Here is a 25131-nt window from a genome sequence, read left to right as displayed (position 1 = left end):
ATGAGGAGGCTCAGGTTCACTTGTGCCTCAGCACCTTCATCTGTTTTTTTTTTTTTCAATAGATTTAGGGGTATAAGTGGGTTTTTGTTACATAGATAAATTGTATAATGGTAAAGCCTGGGCTTTTAGTGTACCCATCACCCATATAGTGTACATTGTACCTGGTGGGTTATTTTTTCATCTCTCAGCTCCCTCTTACCCACCCTTCCTCTTTTTGAGTCTCCAAGGTCCATTATACCACCCTGTACATCCCTGCATACCCATAGCTTAGCTCTCAATTATAAGTGAAAACGTGGTGTTTGGTTTTCCATTCCTGAGTTACTTTAGTTAGGATAATGGCCTCTAGTTCTATCCAAGTTGCTACAAAAGACATAATTTCATTCTTTGTTATGGCTGAGTAGTATTCCGTGGTGTGTGTGTGTATATACACTCATTGATTGGTGGGCACTTAGGTTGATTCCATGTCTTTGCAATTGTGAATTGACAGCACCTTCATCTGTTATATGGGATCATAATTCTGGCTGGGACAACCTTACCAGGTTGCGATGAGGATTATGAAAGACAGCACAACAGACTACAAAAGCATGCTATACAAATACAGGGAATGATAGTGTTTTGAAGCATGGCAACTCTTAAACATTAACATTTGACAGATTAGCAAACCAAGGCCTAGAGAGGTGAAATCACTCGAGGTCACAGTCAGGGGCAAAGTGTGAAAATAGCGGAGGATAGTCATACTAGGACCAGAAGGAGCTTATTCCTTTTCTGCCTGTGTCAGGATTAGAAGGTATGAATTCTCTGACTTCTTGGGTTTTTCTTAGTTTGTTTTGTGAAGCATCAACCTAGCATCAGGTCAGTAGAGGAATAAGAAGGAAGGAAGTTAATCTGGAGAGAAGTGAATCTCAAGAGAAGAAAAAAAGAGAGAGTTCATGAAAGAAGAAATACAAATGGCTGCGAAAAATGTGGGGAGAAAGCTAAGTATCTCTACTAATTAAAGAAATGCAAAGTAATCCTCTAGATGCCATTTTCACTCACAAAGTTGGCAAATAAAATAAGAATACACACTTTTGGCAAGTGTGCTTGGAAACTGGCACTTCTCATATATTGCTGGTGGTAGTCTAAAGTGATATAACTTTTTCTAGAGCAATTTAGAAATATGTATCTGCCTGAAATTGGTTCCATACCCTCTGATCCAGAAATTCCCTCTTCTAGACAATTATCCTAAGGAAAGAATCACAAATATGCACAAGGATGTTCATTGCAGTTTGATTTATAAAACAGAACTGTAAACACATGGCTACTTGTTAAAATAAATTATGGTATATCCATTCAGTGGAATACTATACAACAGCTATTATAGCTAACACTTATTGAGCCATGTACTATAACCAGACACTGTGCTAAGTTATTTAAGTAAATTATTAATTTTAATCATTACAATAATTCTGTGAGGACACTGCGGCTCAGAGAGGTTAACTTGTACCAGGCCACACTGCTAACAAGTTGAATAGTGTGGATTTGACTCTAGGTTTGTCTGATACCAGAGCCCATAGCCTCAACCACAGTGCTGTACCACTAGTGCAACTGGTAGAAATCATGTTTTAGAGGAATAGCTAGTGACATTCTGAAATAACCATGATATAATGGCAAATACAAAAAGCAGGATACAAAATGATAGATGGCATATGATGACAATTTTGTTTTAAAAGTAGACACATATTTTTTTCATAGAAAAACTATAAGGCTTTACACTCGTTAGTAATGGTTATCTTTGGGTGGTAGTATTACGTATTATTTTTATTTTCATCCTTATGATTTTTTATATTTCCCAATTTTTCTATAAAGAACATGCATTGCTTGTGTAATCAGTAAAAATAAAAACATTAACATAAAAAAGGTCTGAAAGCAAGCCTTTTGTAGCCTTTATGCTTATAACACGTCCATAGCAATACTTCGTTTTTTATCTGAGTGACTAATTCTTTTATGGTGTCTGACCACAGAGGAGCCATCTTTTCAGCCATTCTTTGGGGAATCTCTGGGGATGAGGAGCTATGTAGCTGTGTAATCTCTAGGAACTTTGACTACAACAAAATGTCCTTCAAACCACAAACTCTTGCACCCTTGTGATCTTTAATAGTCCCCAGTTTTTGGACCATGCACCTCTGAGGAGGAGGGAAGGGTACTTAATGCAGAGTCCACAGATCTTTAAATGTATAAATGTTTTTCTCACTCTGTAAGTTCTAAAAGTACAGCTACTATTGTGGGTGTGAGTGGGTGAAGTGAAATTTTTTTTTAATCTTAAGAAAGGGCCCTTATACCTAAAATGTTGGGAACCACTGGAATAGTCTTAAAATGGTGACTATTTAATCATCAGCATCAGGAAACAAAGATGCTCAGTTCCTGCCCTTTGGATCAGGGTTTGTGTGTATTTGCCCAGCACTGAAAGAGATCACCTTTATCGTTTACAAAGCATAGTCTTTGCTACCCATTCTCATCACATTTGTGTACATTCGCTAACTGTTAATTGGTTTATACATCTAAACTTTTTGCTTATATCTCTCTTTTCTAAGCTTAGCTCCTGACATCTAAAGCCAAATGCGTCTCAAGCATAGCTTATTATGTAACACTGCCCTCACCCCCTACCACACCAAATTTATTCTTTCTCCTTTCTTCCCTTTCTTGCTGTTGGCAACATTATCTACCTAGCTCCCAAATTAGAAACTTTTGACTCCATTTCTCTCTCCCTTCACATCCAATTGATCACCAAGCCCAATATATTAATGTTTTACCTCTCCAGTGTACCTAAAAACCATGCTGTCTGCTCCATCCTCACTGCAACTGCCTGCCTATTATAGCAGCTTCTCAATGGGTTCTTCCCCAGGGAGAATCACTCCACAAGGCAGGCAGAAGGCTCTTTCTAAAATGCAAATCTGGTCATGTCACTCTCTTACTTAAAATCTTCAGTGCCTCCCCACTATCTACAAGATAAAGCCTAGAATCCTCTGCTTGTCGTTCAAGGCATGGCCCAATCTGACCACAGCCTCATTTTCCAGCCCCATCTCCTGCTACTCCCAACAAGGGACCTACCTTGTACTCTGGTCACACTAAACACATTTTATTTTTATTTTTGTGCTGTTTGGAATGTTCTTTTTTTGTTTTATCTTCTCTGCCTGATGACAATCCTGCTTCTCTTTCATGACTCACTTCAAGCACATTTCCTCTAGGGACACTTTTCTTGACATGACCAGATAGAACTCACTTTTCCCTCATCTGTCTCTTTACTCTAACCTGTAAATACTTCTATTATTAATGCAAAAAATTCTTTATGGCCTTTATTTTCCCCATGTTTGTTCTTTCTGTATATGAACTGCTCAGGGGCAGGCCCCATGTCTTTTTCACCTCTATCCCTTTTAAAGTCTAGCCACACTGAACTCACTGTTCTCTGAACATGCTATGCCTTTTTGTGACGTCCACCTTTTCACAGGTGGGTCGGTCTGCCAGGAATGCCCTTGTCCCTTTCTCACCTTCTCTGCATAGGCAAACAGCTACTCATTCTTTGAGATGCATCTCAAATGCAGTCTCTCTGAAATCTGTGTACATTCTCAGGTAGAGTTAGCTGTTTTCCCACTCTGTACTCCCCTAGCCTTTTGGTCAAATATTGATTATAGCATTTGCCACATAAGCATTTTAATTATCAGCTTACATGACTGCCTCCCCTATCCATCACTCCCACCCCCAGGCTGTGAAATCTCAGATAGCAATTCATCTTTGTGTCTTTAGCACAAAGCACTATAGGTAAACAATAAATACTTCCTTGATCAATAATTAAATAAAGTCTTTTATGGGACATGGTGGCCTGGGTAGGTCAGTAAGCTTTGAATAGTTATTTGTATAATTGATCAAGGCACCTCTGGGTAGATGCTGGATTCATAGGCCTTTTCTAGGTCTTGATTCTAAATCTCTCCTTGATACTCTTCCAGGTGCTTAATGCTCAACAGTCAGTGCACTGCCCATCCTCACCCTCCATGAGCCTTGGTTCTGATGCAACCTATGGTCATGCAGGGATGCCCTTATACCTTCCCACGATGTCATGAGTGGCGGGCAACTGACCAGTTCCATCACAGCAGTAGCCTCCGAAGCACCTGCCCCCAGCCTCAGGTAAGATTCTGATAGTAAAAGAAAAACCTGTAGAGAAATAGTGGACGAGCGATCTGTGGGTCCTTGGGGTGCCCATGCTTCCTAAGGCTCAGGGGCACTGTCTGTATACATGAAACCCCTTGGAGAGTATGGGGCATCCTTCAGACCCATCACTTATCACTCATGAGGTCTTTTATGGGGAGCACAGGGCAAGGAAGGGCGTTGGGTTGAGCAAACCAAAGGGTCCACTGTGGGTGGTGGGCAGGGGCTGGGGGGTGGCAAAAAGAAAAGGGTCCACTGTGGCAGAGGGAGGCTGGTTCCATGTTAATTTTCTAAGGGTTACAGGTCTGGAGAGGTCCTAGAAGAGAGAGATCTTTCAGGACATGGTCTAGGTAGGACAAGGCAGAACCTTCCCTTGGTGTGGCTTCTCTTTGGCATACCTCACATATTCTGCATGTATCTCTCTCCTGTCATCAGCTCTTCCTCTAAGTCCCCTAATCTTCCTTGCAGCTACTAGCTCAGCCCCACTTAGAATTCCCTGAGCTTCCTACCTGCCTTTCCTCTCTCTGCCTTCTCCCCTAGGAGTTCTGTGGTGGTGGTGTGTGTCTGCCTGTGTATGTAGGTAGGTGGGTAGAGGATGTGTGAGAGACAGTAATCTAGAGAGGGCATCCCCCTTTCCTGACAATGAGGGAGGTCCAGGTAAAGTTGACTGGAGAAGGGAGATACATAAGCATATTTTGGGTTGTACTGCAATGCTCTGGGGTCCAGAGGCTATGGGGGTGTAAGAAGTGCTATGTCTCTTGAAGTCTCACAGGTAGGCTGCAGTGCTGAGCCACTACTAGGGGAGCAGGCGGCAGCTGAATATACAGGGGGGGAGGGAGGGAGGGAGAAAGGCAGTTGGGATGGAGAATGTGAGTGCTGGGGAGCTTGTTTTGGGAAGAATAATGAGGGAAAGTCAAGGTCCAGCGAGTCATGAGGGTCAGGTCCTCCTGAGCTATTTTCCCACATCTAGCCAGAGAGAATTGCTGCCTCTAATGTATCCTCAAAGCCAGGATCAACTTCAAGTCTCCCATTAACCTACTCCTTGCCCAGAGTGGGACTTTCACAAGGTCAAGGGATTAAAAAGCCTGAGTGCTTCCAAAAGGCTTGTCCTGCTCATTGTCCACCCCCTCCAAGCATTAGGGGGACCTGAGAACCTCTTTTTATTATTGCGAATGGTATGAACCAACTTCTCTCTTCCACTATGGTCCAGTTTCTTTTCCTTCTCTGTGGCCTTTGTTTCAAAGGCTCAAGGGATGGGTAGAGAGCCCCTCAGTGAGAGTGGTGTGAGAAACAAGTATCTTGGCCACAAAAGCCAAAAGTAGAAGGCAATTGATTGGGAGAGGGAAAGAAAACAATTACTGTGTTTTTTTTGTTTGTTTGTTTGAGACAAGGTCTCACTCTGTTGCCTGGGCTAGAATGCAGTGGTGTCATCATAGCTCACATAGCTCACTACAACCTCAAACTCCTGGGCTTAAGCGATCCTCCTGCCTCAGCCTCCCAAGTAGCTGGGACTACAGGCATGTGCCACCATGCCCGGCTAATGTTTTCTATATATATTTTTAGTTGTTCAGCTAATTTCTTCCTATTTTTAGTAGAGACAGGGTCTCGCTCTTGCTCAGGCTGGTCTCGAACTCCTGGCCTCAAGCGATCCCCCTGCCATGGCCTCCTGAGTAGCTGGGGCTACAGATGCACACCACTACACCCAGCTAATTTTTTCTACTTTTGGTAGAGACAGGGTCTCATGCTTGCTCAGGCTGGTCTCGAACTCCTGGCCTCAAGTGATCCTCCTGCCTTGGCCTCCCAAAGTTCTAGGATTACAAGTGTGAGCCACCGCACCCAGACAGTTGCAATTTGTTATTTACCTATTATGTGTCTGGCTCTGGTAGGTGGGACTTGAGAGTATGTGGGGGAACTAGGAGAGGAAGAACAGGGAGATGGAGAGTAGTACAGGAGCCAGGTGGGGGTTTAGAAAACTAAGAAGCCTGGAGGAAATGAAAGGCTAATGTGGGTGGAACCCAGCTCATCCTGGGTGCTTCCCCCAGAGCCAGGACAGCTTGGTTGTGGCTGGGACAAAAGGGACCATTTCTAACTCTGGGGCGTTCCCAGTCCAGAGGACTCTGAGACTGGCTTGAGCCCAATTATCCCAGCACAAGTGAAGCTGCAGCCCTGAGCTATAGCCACTCCCTGCTCTAGGCCTGCCATCCCCTGCCGTTCCCCAGTCACCCCAGTATGCTCCACCCCAGACCCCCAGAAAGGGTCAGGCAGCTGTTCCAACTATTCCTGTAGGTGGGCCTCAGCATGGAAACAATGTAGAACTGTGGAAAGCCCAGAAGACTCTGTGGGAGATAAATGAGGATGGGAACAGAACGCTTTTTGGTAAAAACGAAGTGTTTTCTCTCAGTGCTGAGGGGTGGGGGCCCAGCTTGGGAATGTTAACCTTTCCCCAAGTGAGTCTGCTAGAGAAGGAGAAGAGTGGCTGCTTCCAGGAGGGGCCCTGCCCCTTGGCCCAGTGGCTTATAGAAAGGGGCTTCCTCCAGCCCCCACCTAGGGTAGCACAGGCAGGCATGGGAGCCTCCCTGCACTGGCTCCCTATGTGGAGCTGCTGGGTTCCTGTAGTCTCTCTCCTTCCCCTGCAGAGGTCCAAGGGGATGCCCATAGACCAGCCATTTCCCTCTGGCCTCAGGGTGCAGCAAAAAGTCTGAGGGCTATGGCTCAGCCTCCACTCCTCTCTGTGCCTCTCAAAGGCAGGGCCGAGCACCCCCTCATTTTCGCAGTGGGCTCCAGTGAATCTCCTGGGCCCTGCACTCATCTGAGAATAATAAAATTCAGACGGATTTTGCTGCCCTGGCTTCCTGATGCTGCCATCCCATAGCTGTCTTCCGAGGTGTGCCACACTTATTGAGGAGGCTTACTTAGTTGAGGACTAGGCTTATTTCCCAAGCCCATCCTCCTTCCAGACCTTGGGGAAATTGCTTACCAGAGGTTTATCACCAAAGTTGGTCTATCCTTTCCTCCACCTCAGGGAAGGGGTGGGCCTAGAGGCAGAGTGAGCTCTTTGTGTCTTCCATGAAAAGGCAAAACAAATTAACAGAAGCTACCCTCTGCACGCCCCTCCTCAGCACCATGGAATGCCCAGTTCCACTCCCGCCATCCCTGCCAGCCTGGGAGGGCCATCCTAGCCCTTGTGGCAGGCCCAGTTGGGAGTGAGCCGGAATTCCCCAGGCACAAAGCTCTGATTCACTGGCCAGGCCCTGACATAGCCGCCCCCTCCAGATTCCTGGGGGGTCAGTAAACAAACAGGGTGACAGCCCCCCCCTCCCCCCAGCCTCCTGGCCTGGCTCAGCTCCACCTGCCTCCCAAGCGGGCTTGCTTAGAGTACGTCAGAGCTCTGCCTGCCTGAGGCTCACCAGGCACTCACTGGGTCTGGATTCCTGCTGAAGGATAATCATGGAGCTGCCCGATCCTGCCACCGACTCCCCAGGCAGCACAGGTAGGGTCAATGCATGGGGCCGCAGGAGTTCTGAGCTTTGCCCTCTCACTTCCCTTTCACAGTATGGCTGTGACCTGTGGTTTTAATGAGACGATGGATTTCCTAATTGCCTGGAGAGTCTTGTGTGGGGAGGAAGTGTGATTTGGGGGGGAGGGGAGTCTCAGCCACTAACTAGCAGGGCTGTTTTCTTTCCAAATGAAGGCAAGTGGGCAGACAGGCAGGCAGGCAGCTGTTTAGGTCTCCCTAGGCCAGGGTGGAGCAGCCCAGGCTGAGATCTCCTCCTCTAATTCCCCATCCCTCCACCCGCTCCTGCCGCCCACCCGCCAGTGCTGTAGGTAGCTACCTTCCTTAGGGCCATTTGCATAACCACCATTCCCCTAAACCCCACAATTCCCCCGTAGGACCTTACCAGTGCCCAGGAGAGCAAGTGATGGACTCTGAGCCTGAGGGCCCAAGACTAGACTTTGGCAGGCTCAATGGCTTGACCTCTTGGCTGCTGACTCTGCTCAGAGTCCTTTGTTCATCTTCATGAGCAGTGCTCTTTAGGACTACGTCTGGGCTTCCTGACTGTGGTGGGAAGTGCAGGTGGGGAAGCAGGGCAGGAGACATCAAGGCTGAAGTCCATTTGGGAAGTAGGACACCTACTACTGATAGTTCTCTCCGGCCAGTCTACTTCCTCTCTGAATCTTTATGGGGCAGCCCCTCAGCTTTCTTTTTTAGAACGTTGGGTAAACTGTGGGATGCCGAAGTACAAGCCTACAGCTCACCTGGAATGCTATAGTTGCCCAGCAGCGTTTGGGCAGTTCTGAGCAGTTTCTTATCTAATGCGAGTACTTCCAGGCTCCCATTTGGGCAGTGGTCCTGGCAGAATTCATGATACTAAGAGTAATAATAATAGTAGGCAGCAGTTCTGTGTGACTGACAATCAATGGAGTCTTTTTTCATCTCACCCCCTGAACACACACACACACACACACACACACACACACGCACACACAGAATAGGACTTCTGAACTCTGGAACCTTTCTCTCCCGTTGTTCACACTTGTCTCACCCTTGGCTTGGTGCAAACCAGGGTGTGGCTCACTCTGGGAATCACGGGATTTCTGTGTTTCTGTCTAGGTTAGAGCTGCTGTCACCAGCCCTACGCCTCCTCAGGATGGTGCTGGGGTTCCCTGCCTAAGCCTAAAGCTGTTGAACGGGTCTGTTGGTGCTGCTGGACCCTTAGAACCACCAGCCATGAATCTGTGTTGGAATGAAATCAAAAAGAAGTCTCACAACCTACGGTAAGGCCTGGCCCCTAGAAACAGGTGCCTTAGGGAATCGTCTTGGACAGTATTGGACTCCTTTTGCTGCTGCAGCTTGTCATTCTCCTCTCGGCCTATGTGTCCCCCTTTCTTTAGCCTCACCACCCACTTTTCCCTTTCCTACTCTGGCACTTGGGAACCCTGTGTTAGAAGTCAGGAGATTTGGATTTGAGCCTCAGTTTTAAGTAGCTACATCACCTTGGATAAGTTGTTTGAGTTCTCAGAATTTTAGTTTCCATTTTTTTGTTTCTTTTTTTTTTCTTTTTTCCTTTTTTAAACTACCGTTAGAAACACAATCTTCCATCTTTTTTTAAAGAAAAAAAATGAGTGGAGGAATAATACTTGTCCTAACTACCTCACAATGTGGTCACAAAGATTCAATTAAGATGTGGAAATGCTTTCTAAACTTAAAAGTGCTGATGTGCAAATGAAGGAAACAATTGCTCCCTCCTCCTCTTCCTCTCATAGCTGTCCTCCATCTTGGTAGGTCTCATCTGTTTGCTTTCCCATCCTTTCATGCCCTCCACTCCCATCCCTGAGTTATCAGCCCACCCATTCCTCCCCAGACTAAGGGCAACTCAGTAAGAGCTTGAAGGCAATTTCTATCTCAGTTGTTCTCTTTCCCCTACCCCTCTGTGTATGTCTGCCACTTTTCCTCTCCACCCCTTACCATCAAAGCCCAAACTCCTGATGGGCTCTGGTGGGGGTGAGGCAGTGTGGAGAAGTTGCAAGAATGTAGGCTTGGGAGTCAGATAAGCCTAGGTTAAAATCACAGCTCTACCAGTGACTAACTGTGTGACCTTTGGCAAACTACTTAACCTCTCTGGGGAATAGTAATGCTTACCCCTTAAGGTTGTTATGAGAATTAGTTGAAGCAGTAATTTAGGTGAAGGGCTTGGTGGTAGGGAGGCAATGAATAAAGATAGTTATTATTGTTAGCTAAGGGGAATAGGCTCAAGGCTGCGCACAACCTTGGCCAGCCTCCAGCTTCCTATAATTTGGACCTCAGCTAATGGTTCATTTGGAGGAGGAAGCAGACAGAGATGATTATACAGTAGAGATTTTTTCTTCTTCTATATCTCAAACCTCTAGCCAATGTTTCATCATCCTTTGGCTCCCTTTGCTGTTTATAGTCGTATGCACCCTTGCACATGTGTGTGCCCACATTCAACCACCCAACTTGCCCTTTCTTCTCACTGCATCCTCTCCTGCTCACAGGGTAGGCTCAGAGGAGCCTCTGTGATGAGCACTTTGGCAGGACTTGAATTCTGCCAGGGCAAGAGGGGAACCAGATGGCTGTCATCCTTAATGCCCTTGATCAGTGTCCGATCTTCCCTGGTCTGATGCTTGGCATGCAACTGAAGGAACTAAGTGTCCACAAAGTGGCATTTTAAGCCATTCAAGTTTGGAATGCCTCCCCGCTCATGGTTCTACCCATTGGTTTTAGTACTGTACTCCATGTGGAGGTGCTTTGGGAGCCTCTGTGGGTGGACAGGAGGGAGGGCTCCAGGCCTTCTGCCACTTCAGCTAGAGCAGTTCCTTTTGAATCTGTTTACTATATTAAGGTTCCACATAAGTATTGTTTGGGGAAAACAATGTTTTGCTACTTAAAAAGAAGATTGAACATCACTGATCTTACCCATTGTGTGCAGCGCTCGCCTAGAGGCCTTCTCAGACCACAGTGGAAAGCTTCAGCTCCCTCTTCAAGAGATTATTGACTGGCTAAGCCAAAAGGATGAGGAGTTGTCAGCTCAGCTGCCTCTACAAGGGGATGTGGCCCTGGTGCAACAGGAGAAGGAGACACATGCGGTAGGTTAGAATCCTGGATGCTGTGGTGTGTATCCTCTCAGCTGGGAAGGAATCCCTTCTATAATACCCTCACAGACAGACACCTAGCTCGGCATAGACACCTTAAGTAATAAAGGGCTGTATACAATCCTGCTGGTCTATAAACAGCATGCCATGGACCAAATCAAATCTTTCCTTTCAGGCCGGGCGCGGTGGCTCACGCCTGTAATCCTAGCACTCTGGGAGGCCGAGGTGGGCGGATCGTTTGAGCTCAGGAGTTCGAGACCAGCCTGAGCAAGAGCGAGACCCCATCTCTACTAAAAATAGAAAGAAATTATATGGACAGCTAAAAATATATATCGAAAAAATTAGCCGGGCATGGTGGTGCATGCCTGTAGTCCCAACTACTCGGGAGGCTGAGACAGGAGGATCCCTTGAGCTCAGGAGTTTGAGGTTGCTGTGAGCTAGGCTGACGCCACGGCACTCACTCTAGCCTGGGCAACAAAGTGAGACTCTGTCTCAAAAAAAAAAAAATCTTTCCTTTCTACCCCTCTCATCACATTTTGGCCTCCCTTAAAACTCTGCCCTGATTTTTAATGGGGGACATGGGGAAATGAACATAATATAATGCTAAATGAAAGAAACATAGGATACAAAACTACGTGCAGGTGGATCTTGAGTGTATAAAATGTATATAGATGTGTGTGCATGTATATACACATATAACAATATGGGAAGGGATATCAAAATATTGACAATGGTTAACTCTGGGTAATAAAATTGGAATTCTTTTTAATTTTCTTCTTCATGTCTTCCTGAAATTCCTAATATTTCTAAGACGTATATTATCTCTATAGTTATAAAATAACAATATTTCTTAAAAACAAGTAGAGAATGGAATATAATATGGCAAGAAAATAAACTATAACTGTGTGCCATGGCGTGGATGAATCTTACAGACAGTATGTTGAGTAAAAAAAAAAGCCAGATACAAAAGGAGTACATACTGTATGATTCCATTCATATAAAGTTCAAAATTAGGCAAAACTAAGCCAGGCACAGTGGTGTGCACCTATAGTCCCAGCTACTCAGAAGGTTGAGATAGGAGGATCACTTGAGCCCCGAAGTTCAAGTCTAGCCTGAGCAACATAACGAGACCTTAAAAAAAAATTAGGCAAAACTAATCGGTGGTTTTACAAGTCAGGATCATGGTCACCTCTGAGGGGGAAGGATGGAACAGTGACTGGGAGGGGCCTCCAGGGGGCCATCTGAGATGCTGGTAGAGTTCTGTTTCTTAATCTCAGTACTGGTTACATAGAGCTGTACACTTTTGATTTGTGTTCTCTGTGTATATTTCAATGAAAATTTTAATTAAAATTTTGATATAAATCCTGCCCATCCTGGTTTGATTTCTCTAAGTCTCTTACAGAGGACTTTTTGATCTTTCAGAAAAGCAAGATCCCCACATTTCTTTCTACCCTGTGGCGTAGACAGACCCATTTCATACTAAATAGATCTTTCAGTGTCAGAGTTATGCTTCTGCCTATAGGAAGAACTGCACGTCTTTTTGTCTGGGTAGCCCAAAGATACCTCATAATGCCAAAGGATCAAGTCATACTGAGGAGACGAAAGGTTGTCAATTGCAGGATAGAATTTAAAGGGATTGAAAGACTTTTCCCCCCTGTTAACCATATTGCTAAATCTCGCAGGCCTTTATGGAAGAAGTCAAGTCTCGGGGCCCCTATATCTACTCTGTACTGGAGTCGGCTCAGGCCTTCCTGTCCCAGCACCCATTTGAGGAGTTAGAGGAACCTCATTCTGAGAGCAAAGGTAGGTGGTCTGCTCTTCCCCCTTCTCCTTAAGTTATATACTGCTAAACAAACACCCTCCTACCCTCCCCAAACTCATTTTCTCAGCTGTTATCTAGGAGGATAGTTTCTCCTAGGAGTCAGTCCAGAGTTGGGGGGGAGCAAGATTCATAGTTTAGAAAAAAGCAAAGATAACAGAGCCTGGAGCAGGGGTCGCCACTGTGTGGTCCAAAGCTGTATGTGGCTGTCTGGAGCATCACATGTGGCCTTTTAATGAGACATGAAAAAGAAAAAAAAAAAAAACAGTAAAACGAATTGAGCTAACTCAGTGAATAAAAGTAGCAGTATGTCATTTAAAAACGTACTGCTTTATTCCAACACAGAGGGACGTGTGGTGATGCTCTAATCAACCAGCATATAAAAAACCTTTTTAAAATCTAAGAAGTTAGATGATGATCTTTGAGAGGAAAGTTGATTGTGGCTCTTTGATACTGACCCTGGTGACTTCTGGCCCCTTCCCTTGATAGAGAGGGTCACTCTGGTCTAGATTCGAATAGGGCAACAGGGTGGGATCCATAGTGATTAGGTCTGAGTGGTGGTCCAGCAAGCCCTCTTCTCCAGAAAGAATCCTCAGCCCTCTGAGATGGGCTGTGAATAGCCTGGAAAGACCCTTCACTAGCTGAGCCCTTCATCAATGCCATTTGCCCTCTCAGTTTACTTCTAGCCCCTCAGTAGGAGGGTTAGTACTTAATTTGCTGCCCAGTGGGCCTCAGATAGGACGAGCTCAAAAGAGAGCAGAACAGTTCTAGTTAGCCTGGGGCTTTGGGGCTCTGAATCTTCTCCTGAGGGGAGGTCTGGGGGAGGAAGAGGAAATCTGCAAATTAGGAGCCTAGGTGGAAAATCTGGGCATATTATACCAAACGTCTCCTGGGCTGGGTCTTCATAAAATGCCTCCCTTCTTTGGAAGTGGGTTGCAGACACTAATGCAAAATTACCTTCCAGGGTCATGTGAATAGAACTCTGAATGATTCACCTCTTAAAGTATTTTACTCACTTTTTACCTTGCCCATTTTTAAAAAATATGAGGAAACCCATATGATACAGTAAATAGAAAAAAATAATGTGGTGGATACATGAACCAACATGTGATAAGATCACATAGAACTAAACATGCATATATACACACACATGAATGTAAGTAAAACTGGGGAGCCCTAAACAAAATTGGTGGATTGTGTCAATATCAATATCCTGGTTATGATATTGTACTATTGTTTTGCAAGATGTTACCATTTGAGGAAACTGGGTAAAGGGTATATGAGATCTCTATATTATTTCTTACAACTGCATGTGAATCTATAATGATTTCAAAGTAAACAGTTTAATTTTTTAAAAAAATCCTGAATGTGCAAAAGGACTCAACCATGGAAAAATATGTAATTGTGTGTGTTTGAATATATATACACAAACATGTGTGCATGCACACACACATACACATGCACATTTTATAAAGGGCTGTCTTTGTCTCTGTGTTTCCCTGGGATGCCCCTGCCTGTTGGCCTAACCTGGCTTCCTGCCTGTCCTTGCAGATACCTCCCCCAGACAGCGGATCCAGAATCTTAGCCGCTTTGTGTGGAAGCAGGCAACGGTGGCCAGTGAGCTATGGGAGAAGCTGACAGCCCGCTGTGTGGACCAGCACCGTCACATTGAGCGCACTCTGGAGCAGCTGTTGGAGATCCAAGGGGCAATGGAGGAGTTAAGCACTACACTTACCCAAGCTGAGGGAGTCCGAGCTACTTGGGAGCCCATTGGGGATCTCTTCATTGATTCACTCCCAGACCATATCCAGGCTATCAAGGTATGCTCGGCTCCCTCCCTGACTACAATCCACCCTAAAACCTGGTGCTGTCCCCAGACCCTGACAGTGTTCCTGCTGCTGAGACTCCATTGTTGGCCTGGATTACAACTGAGCCTCTCAGTTTATATGCTAGATTTGGGCCTGATTTGAATGGAGTCTCTTCTGTTTTTCAACTGTCTTCTAGTTCCCAGATGTTTTCTGAGAGGAGAGGAAGAGGATAAGGACAATGGTCACCCATCCCTTAGTCTGGTTTCCATAATAGACAAGCACCTAGGTGATTCTGTTGAAACAAAACCTTTGAGTAAAGAGGAAGGAGTTGAGGTGAATGATTAATGGTTCCTATTCTCTGTCTGCTGTGGCACTTGGGTTCTCCAGCTATTCAAAGAAGAATTCTCCCCCATGAAAGATGGAGTGAAGTTGGTGAATGATCTAGCCCACCAGCTTGCCATTTCTGATGTGCATTTGTCAATGGAGAATTCCCGGGCCCTGGAGCAGATCAACATCCGGTGGAAGCAGCTACAGGTAGAAGAGCAGCCTGGAGTGAACCATGCGGAAATGCCTCAATATAACTAGTCCTGGGGGAAAGTTCTTCAGGTTCAAAGGAAATGAAGGCATATTGAAATGGGACCTGCAGGAAAAGAGTAGTGGAGAACATGGGGCCAAAGAATGGGCTTCTCAGCCTCTAAGCTGCAGGGAGTGTTTGTTTGAAATGAAGAAATGAGAGGGGACTTTCTAGATTTGGGCACTCAGGGTAGATAGGGGCAGGGAAAGTGTGACTGTGGCCTAGAATTAGGGATGCTCTACTCTGACCCTTGGGAGTCCTGGGGGAGGGCTAGGAGTTGGGTGATGGCAGGAAGGGCTAGAGCCAGAGAAAAGGCAGCCTATGAGGGAGCTCATAAAGATCCCCAGAGGCACCTGGGCATCCCACACTGAATAGCTGGAATGAATCTACTGACTTCTTACCGGTTCTTTCCATAGGTGTCAGTTGGCGAGAGGCTCAAGCAGCTCCAGGATGCCCACCGGGACTTTGGCCCTGGGTCACAGCACTTCCTCTCCTGTACGTGAGCCAAACTGGACTTCTCTTAGCAAAACCTCAACCATCTTCCAAGAAAGTCTGTTCTTATCCCCTGGGGGCCTGGTGGGAGCCCAATATACATTGGCATCTGAGAAGCAGTAAAGATAAAGCAGTGTAGGATAGTGGTTAAAAGAACAGTCTCTCAAATCAGAGAGACCTGGATGTGAGTCACAGCACCTCAACTTAACAGCTGTGCAAGCTTGAAAAACATAGCTTACCCTTTCTGAACCTCAGTTTTCCCATCTGTAAAAAGAGGAAAAAAAATATTCCCTAGCTCATCAGGTTATAGGAATTAAATGACTTTATTTGTTCAACAATATCTATTGAGGGCCTGCTGTGGGCCAGGTACTGTTCTAGGCACTGAAGCTATATCAGTGAACAAAACAGACAGAAATCCACACACAGCTTATATTCTAAGCCAGGGAAGCCAGACCATAAACGAATAAGCAAAATACATCTAAAGCTAATTGGTGACAAAGGCTATCGAAAAAATTAAAGCAGGGAAGGCATGGATAGGGCGTGCTGGACTTAAGGGGGGAAGTGTTGCAATTTTGAATAGGGTAGTCAGCAGAGACCTGACTGACAGGGTGGCATTTGAGCAGAGGCCCAAAGGAGGTGAGGAAAGAACCATGTGGAGATCTGAGAGAGGAGTCTACCAGGCAGAGATCCAGGCCCTTAAGGCAGCGAAGGTCCTTAAGGCACGGGTGTGCCCAAGGAGCATCAAGGAGGAAGAAAGCAAAGGGGAGGAGCTGGGGAGGCCAGAGCACAGAGGGCTTCTTAGACGACGGGAAGAACTTCGGACTTTATTCTGAATGCAATGGAGAACCTTTGCCAGGATTTGAACTGAGGGATGGCATGATCCCTTGTGTTTTAACAGAGTCAGGGTGTTGAGAAGAGACCGCTGGGGGGCAAGCGTGGGAGCAGGGAGACCTGTTAAGAGGCACATTGCAATAATCGAGGTGAGGGATTATGGTGGCCCAGACCAGGCAGGTAGCAGTGGAGATGGTGAGAGTATACAGATAGGAAAATTAGATATGCATACAAAGCATTGAGCATAGCATCTGGCACGTAGTAGGAGCTCAAGAAATGTTAACTGCGATTAGTATTATTGCTATTATAATCACCGGTGTGCAGCTATACCTACAGAGGGCTTTTGTACCCAGGGAAACTGCAGAGCGTATGTTGGCCAAGTAACTTGACCATCTGTTGAAGATCTGGAAGATAAAGACACAGGGCAGAGGGGGGCATGAGTTTCCAGAGTTCCTTATGAGAGAGCAATGGGCAGTACCATTCCCCACTGTCCCACAGGACCGAGAAGCTTGACCTTCTAGGGGAAGGGCTTTGAGCCCCAAGAGGAAAGTAGGATCCACTTCCTGTCCACAGGAGCAATCCAGCCGCCTGTAGCTGAACGGGTAGAAATGGCAGTCTGCTCAGGGAGAAGATTGTCAGGGTGGCCAAGGCCAGGTTCATGCCGTTGCCACATCTGTGGTGTATTAGGGTGGCAGTGACAACCTCTTCCCCTTCCCTTGCACTAACATCAGGGAGAGAAATGTGTTCATTAGAAGTGTTTGCCCCACCCACAAGGGCTGTTAAGAGCTGACAGTGAGAGACAGGCATCCCCTTTTGGGCTTGACCACGTCTTTGGGAGGATAGAGCAGGGGAGTGGCCGGGGGCCTAAAGAGCATTAGTGGAGCTATGCTTGCTTTCTTTCTCTTCTCCTTTATCAGCCTCTGTCCAGGTTCCCTGGGAAAGAGCAATTTCACCCAATAAAGTTCCTTACTACATCAAGTGAGTGACCATCTGAATCAGAAGCGGGTCAGTCACCTGCCCACCCCCTCCCTCGCCTATCTTTTTGCTACCTGTCCCTGTCACTCCTTGTCTGTTGGGATTCCTCCATCCAGTCCATTTTTTCTCCTACTCATCTCAAGAGCTCATGATTCTACCTGGGTAAAGGTGAACCTTTATGCTTTAGAATCTTCAGGGTTCACTCTTGGATCATGCAGCTTCTTACATCCAACCTGTCACTTAGTGGTGCACACACATGTGGGGCGTGGGGTGGGAGAATGGTGTGGACACTGGTGATATTGATGCTTTTGTTTGTAGCCACCAGGCTCAGACCACATGCTGGGACCATCCCAAGATGACAGAGTTATACCAAACCCTAGGTAAGAATGTGGGGTTCCTGTATAGAGTGGGGATCTATAACAGTTGCCTTTGTCCTATAATGTCCATCGACAAATGAATGGATAAAGAAAGTGTGGCATAACCATATAATGGAATATTATTCAGCCTTAAAACAGAAGGAAATCCTGCCATATGAAACAACATGGATGAACCTGGAGGACATTATGTTAAGTGAAATAAACCAGGCATACAAGGACAAATACTACCTGATCCCTCTTATATAAAGAATCTAAAATAGTCAAACTTGTAGAAGCAGAGAGTAGAATTGTGGTTGCCAGTGGCTGAGGGGAGGGGGAAATGGGAAGGGTATAAAGTTTTAGTTACACAAGATGATTAAGTCCTAGAGATCTACTGTGTAGCATAGTGCCTATAGTTAACAATACTGGGTTGTATCCCTAAACATTTGCTAAGAGAGTAGATCTTATGTTAAGTGTTCTTATAGAAAATAATAAAGAGGGCAGGAGGAAACCTTTACAGGTGATGGATTTGTTTATGGCATAGATTGTGGTGATGGTTTCACAGGTGTATACTTAACTCCAAACTCCTGAAGTTGTAGACATAAATCTGTACAGCTTTTTGTATTGTCAATCATAGAAGGGAATTCCAGCCAATAAGCAAGTAGGAGAGGAAATGAGTGTCTCATACTTTCTCTAATATCTTTCCTTTTTTTTTTTTTTTTGACACGGAGTTTTGCTCTGTTGCCTGGTCTAGAGTGCCGTGGCATCAGCCTAGCTCACAGCAACCTCAAACTCCTGGGCTCAAGCGATCCTCCTGCCTCAGCCTCCCAAATAGCTGGGACTACAGGTGCTCGCCACCATACCCAGCTAATTTTTTGCTTCTATTTTTAGTTGCCGGGCTAATTTTTTTCTATTTTTAGTAGAAATGGGTTCTTGCTCTTGCCCAGGTTGGTCTCGAACTCCTGAGCTCAAGCGATCTTCACACCTCAGCCTCCGAGAGTGCTAGGATTACAGGCACGAGCCACCACACTTGGCCATACCTTTCCTTTCTTTCCCCTCTCCACCTGCCTCAATCGGAGGTTCTACATTTCCCCCTGGACCATTTTATCATCACATTAGGGAATATGCTTATAGATGTGAAGTCTGATCTGCTTTGAAAGACACTGTCCAGGATGTGATGAGTGTGACTCTTGCATGCCTTATCTTTGCCTACTAAGAAAGACCCATCATTATGTTGCAATTTTTATCCATATTGATGCATGTGACTATAGTTCATTCATTTTCACTGCTATAGCATATTCCATTGTATATAGTGCAGTTTCTTTATCCATTCTACTAGAAATGGGTTCTTTCTAATTTGGAGCTTATAAGAAAAATTCTGCTGAGGCATTCTTTTATGTGTCTTCTAGTGCACGTGTGCAAGGGTTTCTTCAAGGGCATATTTTTCAGTCTGCAGGTCATAACATTATTTCAGTATGTTGTCACAAGCATTTAAAAATTTTGAAATAGACTAGGAAATATTAACATGCAGTAGATCCTTAGCAAAAATCATATTTGATATTAAGTTTGTTATGTTTTTACTTAGCAAATCTAGTAAGGAATTGTTTCCTGAAATGTTTGATTCAGTTATTTATACATGCACACATGTATATGTATATGGGGTCATGATACAAAATCAATTTCATACTATGAGTCTTGGTCAAAAAATATTTGTAAATCACTGCTCTGGGATATATAGCTGGCTGGGTGGTAGGATATGTAACTGTTACATTTTACTAGACTATACCAAGTTGTTTTCCAAGGTGATTGTTTCAGTTTGCACTTTCACTGGCAGTCCCTATTATTCCACATCCTTGTTAACATTTGCTGTTGTCAGACTTCTATTTTTTGTCAATCTGATGGGTACAAAATGGTATCATGTTGTGGCTTTAATTTTAATTTCTCTGATCTGAGTGGGTCTCTCTCCATTCTTTCCAGCTGATCTGAACAACATTAAGTTCTCAGCTTATCGCACTGCCATGAAGCTCCGCAGAGTCCAGAAGGCCCTGCGCTGTACGTCTTCTGTCATACTTCCCTATGGCTTTCACGCCCCTACTCTTATTCCTCGTCTGTCTGTTGTGTCCCACTTTCATCCCACCTGGGCCAGGGTTGTTGATTGGCTTGATGGAAACTCTCCAAAGGCTGGGATATGCTGGCCGTGAACACCTGCTCTTTTCAGGGCCCTTCCATTCTCCCTAAGACCCAGACATGTTTCCAAATTAACCCTACAGTTATCTTCCCCCTTGTCCCTTTTCCCCTGCCCAACATGGATAATCAAGCAAATGCTTTGTGATAGTAAGTATCCCACCCCCTGATTTGCCATCTTGGGGTTACTGGATGTAGCAATAGAAGAAAATGCCAGTGGTTAGGGAACAGTATGGCTGCAGATATTATATGCCCTCTGGCCTTTCTCATGGACACTATTCACTCAAGTTTCCTGGCCCAGGCATGTCTGGCTAGGCTGATCCAGCATCGGAGGTAACCGAAGCGTCCTCTGATGTATATCACATTTCTCCAGCCATACCTGGGCCATCATAGCTGGGGCTATGTTCTCAGAACATGGATCATAGACAAACCTATTTGCAGTTGAAGCTTATGTAAAGACAGAGAAACTTAAAATGAGATTTGATCCCTTAGAAGTTAATACAACATGGGAGATGAGTTTACTCACATTCCACCATCTTTTTAAAACTGATGTCAAAGAACATAGGGGTATAAAACATGTTGGGTTAATTGGGAGCACCTTTTGCTGCCTTCTTCCTCCTTGGGATGAGGGTCCTTGGTAAAGGACAAGCTTGTAACATACTTGCAAATGGTTGGTCTGGAGATTGAGTCAAATTTGGTGATGCTGGTTGTTTTATCTCCGTGTCCAATCCCTGGGGTTCTACTTCTGGCTATATTTTTTTCTCTCTCCTTTTCTTCCCAGTGGACCTGGTAACTTTAACCACAGCCCTGGAGATCTTCAATGAGCATGATCTGCAAGCCAGTGAGCACGTGATGGATGTGGTGGAGGTCATTCACTGCCTGACTGCCTTATATGAACGGCTAGAGGAGGAAAGAGGCATCCTGGTCAATGTGCCACTCTGTGTGGACATGAGCCTCAACTGGCTCCTCAATGTTTTTGATAGGTAAGGCCTTTCAGCCCTGGCAGCCTCCAGGATAAAAGTCAATGGGATGTCTTGAGTGGGCATGGTGGGAAGAGGTTGCTCCCATGGTGGACTTGGACCCAGCTCAGCTTGGGGTATGGTTGGCACAGGGCCGGGCCGGGATCAACTCTGTGATGGAATTGACTGCCAAGATGTTAACCCTTTACATATATTCATGTTCTCAGTCTCTTCTTTTAAACCTAGTGGTCGCAGCGGAAAGATGCGGGCATTGTCCTTTAAGACTGGCATTGCATGCCTGTGTGGCACAGAAGTAAAGGAAAAACTTCAGTGTGAGTACAACCCCAAAGTCTGAAGTGGTGTTGGGTGGAAGGAGAGGTGTTGAGGGAGAAGGAAGAGGATAAGATAAGCCAGTGGTAGGTCTTAGGACTCAGCAGAGGGCGACTTGGGCTACCTTGTGTTGCTTCTCCGGCCAGGCTATTGCAAAGAACACATGACAGCCAAAGGCCAAAATGGGCCTAAGGCCTATTACTATTCCCGGTGTCATTCCAAGGGGCTTGGTTTCTTCTGATCTGATGTCAATACTTAGCCAGGATCTGCATTGTTGTCCTGAGGTACCCAGGGCTCTGACTTTCTACTTGTATTTCCCTGTGGCCTACCAGGCTTAGCCCTTTCCCGGTCTAAAGCCATGTCACACACACACATTCTCCTAAAAACTTTTTGTGTCAATACATGGTCAGGGTGCAATAATCCTCATTATCTGGGAGGTGGATAGTATATGCCTCTGTAGTTTTTCACCTCTCTGGTTTATAGTACCTTTGCTTTCCTTTCCATCTTCCATCTTCCATCTTCCATCTTCCATCTTGTGTTTAGCATTTTGAATGTTTCGGCAGCAGCATCATTAGTTGTTGAGTCCTAATATGTGTTGACCACTCTACTAAATGGGGGTGAATGCTAGGTTAAATTAGACACAGTCCTGCTTCAAGTGGTTTACAGTCCAGAGAAGGAGACAGAAGTACACAGAAAGCATTTTTCAGAAAGTATGAATGAGAATTAATCCAAATGGCAAAGGATATATGCTATATCAGATCACAGAAGAAAGACAGATAACAGTAGTCTGGGAAAGCTTTACAGAGAAGGGAACTTCCCCAAGCATATTCATGGCTGTGATGTTATTTATTTCTCCCAACATTACTTTGAGATGGGATGGGCAGTGATTATTTATCCTCAATTTACAAGTAAGGAAACTATGACATAGAGAGGTTCATGACTTACCCACAGTTCTACTAGTCAGTAATGGATCCAAAACTTGAACCCAGGCCCTCTGCCTTCTACTTCTATGTGTTTTCTGAGCCTTATACAAGGTATGAAGCAGACAATAACCTCTGGAGGAGGTTTGCTAAGGTTGAATTTAGATGGAGGAGGGTCCTGGAAGAGCTGATACAGCCCAAATTCAAATATAAGTATCATACTATACTCCACAACCACTTACACATAATTTTTAGATGAGCAGATGCTTTGGATTAGCTCTTCTTTTTGGATTATCCATGCCAGTGTTTCCTTCCATTTGTGTGGACAATTGAGAGATTACTGCAATGTCAGACTACTACATGAGCTACATGAACAGGAGAGGGTATGGCAGCCCAACTGTGACTCATATTCAGGCTCCCTGAGCCCACACCCCACTTCTTGCTTCTTGAGGAATCTGTTTTCCAAGAAGTGTCATATCTGCGTCTGGCACTGCTCTTACACACAGTTCTCTCTCTGTTTTCATCTTTCTCTCTCCCTGTCTTCCTGATGCTCTCTCTTTGTGTCTGTCTCATTTTTTCTTTCTGAACTCAGAGAATGTTCTTTTTAAAACTCCTGGGCTTCTAGAAAGTCAGGGATGGACCTCTAAGTATTCCAGTTTCAAAAGTCATTAGCTCAGTCTGTGTGCTCTTTCCTTGTCTTCCTTTTCTGTTCTTTCTCCTCGCACCATTCTCTGGCCATTCCTGCACTGGGGTTGGCTATTCTTGATGGTGGGGCCAGCAGACCTCTTCAGCCAAGTGGCCAACTCAGGCAGCCAGTGTGACCAACGCCACCTCGGTGTCCTGCTTCATGAGGCCATTCAGGTGCCCCGTCAGCTGGGTGAAGTGGCAGCCTTTGGGGGCAGCAATGTGGAGCCCAGTGTCCGTAGTTGCTTCCGTTTTGTGAGTATGGAATTGGGGAGGGAGGGAGGAAGGCAGGGAGGGAAGGTGAGATAGAAGGGAGGGAAGAAGGATTAAGAGTTAGGCTTTTGATCTGAAGTACTCAGATATAAGGGATTTTGTTGGGATGGGACAAGAGGGCAGAAAGTTCTCTGAGCTCTAAAGTCGGAGTCCTATTGGGGAGTACAACAACTCAACTAGGGTAGGGCAGAAGGTGAACACCTCTGAAGAACAGGCCAACCCAGGCCCTGCTGGTTCCCTTGCTCCTCTGAGGGCTGCCATTCTACAGAAAAGACACTTTGGGCCTCAGTCATTCCCATTGGGCTTCTTGTTTCCCTAGAGCACTGGGAAGCCAGTCATTGAAGCTTCCCAGTTCCTGGAGTGGGTCAACTTGGAGCCCCAGTCCATGGTGTGGCTGGCTGTTCTGCATCGGGTCACCATTGCTGAACAAGTGAAACATCAGACCAAGTGCTCTATCTGTAGACAGTGCCCCATCAAGGGCTTCAGGTAGGGAAAAAAATACCTTTTGGGATGATAATAAATATGTCATCTGACATACAAATCAGATATTATAAAATAATGCATTACATACTTATATACTTATAACTAATCTATTGTACATTATATATTATAATCCTTTCTATTGTAGGATGTATAACTTTTTAAAAATTTGGAAATGATGAAATACTTTGTTTTAGTTGTATTATAAAGTATTACAGATCTTCAAACATGTCTAGAGGACACTGTAAGAATACCTCTGTACCAAATGGTGTGCCAGCAAATGTTTCACAATCTACTCTCTAGATACCCCCTTAATATTTTGAAGAAAAAAACCCCAATAATACAGTATGTCAAATACTCCCATTTCTTTGGCATAAAATAAAAGCAATGTAGAGAAAAAAAGAACCCTATTCTCTAGAAACAAAAAAGGAAACCTGATTTGTAATATTTGCTAATTTCTGTGATGTAAATTCCCACTGTGGCTGATGTCAGGCTACTTACAGTAAGTCTCTGAGCAGAATTGGGAAAAAATGCTCAGTTGCACATCAGTTATAGTATTTCCACCATGCAGCTACAATAGATGTAAACAACCTCAAGAGGCCTCACTCTGTAATCCCATCACTTTGGGAGGCCAAGGCAGGAGGATCGCTTGAGCCCAGGAGTTGGAGGTTGCAGTGAGCTATGATCACACCACTGTACCACTGTCCCGGCAACACAGTGAGACCCTGTCTGAAAAATAAATAAATAAATAACCACAAGAACACAGATAATAGGAAAGTAATTAGGAAGTGATGAGTTTTGAGTATTTCTTACTTTTGTTTTTAATATCATTTATTTGTGACTTTATGTAGTTTAATTTTTGATAATGGGTGTATTTAACAACTGGCTTAGAAAACCCCTGAAATTTTAACAGTCAGCTCTTATGAGCTGGCCTCAGCATACCATAGTATATACCCTTGACCAACCTTAAGGAATAAAACATTATTGCAATACATTTGAGGTTTCCCTGATTACATTCCCCACCATCCCCCCACAAAGGTAACCACTATCCTAGATTTGTCTCTAATCATACAATGCTCAACTTTTTAACTTTTTAAAGCACTGACACACAGCTCTCCCTTACAACCACCACGCTTTTTATAGAATGAGCAAATGAGGCACAGAGGTGGGATGTGATTTGCCCAAGTTCACACAACTAATTCATGGTAGATCCAGGACTAGATATTGGCTCGTCTGACTTCTCTAAGTCTAGGCATTTCACTGTTCTATGCTGCTAAGTCTGGGAAGTTCAGCCAGGCTTTGGAAATAGATCTGAAGAGCTATTCAATATTCTGTAATAATAGAGTTATAAATAACCTTTGGAAATAACTTTTAGCCAACTTACCCAAGGCTGGTAGAATAAACTGCCTTTGTATTAAAAGTGTAACTTTTCCAAGGTAGGTGGTGGTACATGGGAGCCTAGACTGCTTTGGGCCATCCTTATTTAGAAAACTATTTGAGGCCGGGAGTGGTGGCTCACGCCTGTAATTCTAGTACTCTGGAAGGCCAAGGCAGGAGGATCGCTCAAGGTCAGGAGTTCGAGACCAGCCTGAGCAAGAGCGAGACCCCCGTCTCTACTAAAAATACGAAGAAATTATCTGGACAACTAAAAATAT

General features: G+C 45.0%; 1 protein-coding gene across 2 annotated transcripts in view; it reads left to right on the top strand.

Moving 5' to 3' along the window:
• Positions 1-25131, top strand: part of DRP2 (dystrophin related protein 2) — a 44507-nt gene that overhangs the window by 8167 nt on the left and 11209 nt on the right. Inside the window, exons 1-14 of one of the 2 annotated variants that reach the window (XM_069463383.1) lie at positions 4042-4158; positions 8792-8955; positions 10629-10785; positions 12474-12594; positions 14162-14430; positions 14806-14952; positions 15409-15487; positions 17233-17293; positions 17609-17670; positions 19624-19698; positions 20612-20813; positions 21036-21121; positions 22821-22978; positions 23316-23482. In XM_069463383.1, coding sequence (XP_069319484.1) covers positions 4042-4158; positions 8792-8955; positions 10629-10785; positions 12474-12594; positions 14162-14430; positions 14806-14952; positions 15409-15487; positions 17233-17293; positions 17609-17670; positions 19624-19698; positions 20612-20813; positions 21036-21121; positions 22821-22978; positions 23316-23482 — 1865 coding nt within the window. Of the gene's footprint in view, positions 1-4041; positions 4159-8791; positions 8956-10628; positions 10786-12473; positions 12595-14161; positions 14431-14805; positions 14953-15408; positions 15488-17232; positions 17294-17608; positions 17671-19623; positions 19699-20611; positions 20814-21035; positions 21122-22820; positions 22979-23315; positions 23483-25131 lie in introns of those variants that run through there. The other variant, XM_069463384.1, reaches the window with a different exon arrangement.

This window comes from Eulemur rufifrons, chromosome 30 (genome assembly GCF_041146395.1).
Source record: "Eulemur rufifrons isolate Redbay chromosome 30, OSU_ERuf_1, whole genome shotgun sequence".
In the NCBI taxonomy this organism is placed as follows: domain Eukaryota; kingdom Metazoa; phylum Chordata; class Mammalia; order Primates; family Lemuridae; genus Eulemur; species Eulemur rufifrons.
The sequence above is the reverse complement of the archived record's forward strand: the minus strand, read 5'-3'. Positions and strand labels throughout refer to the sequence as shown.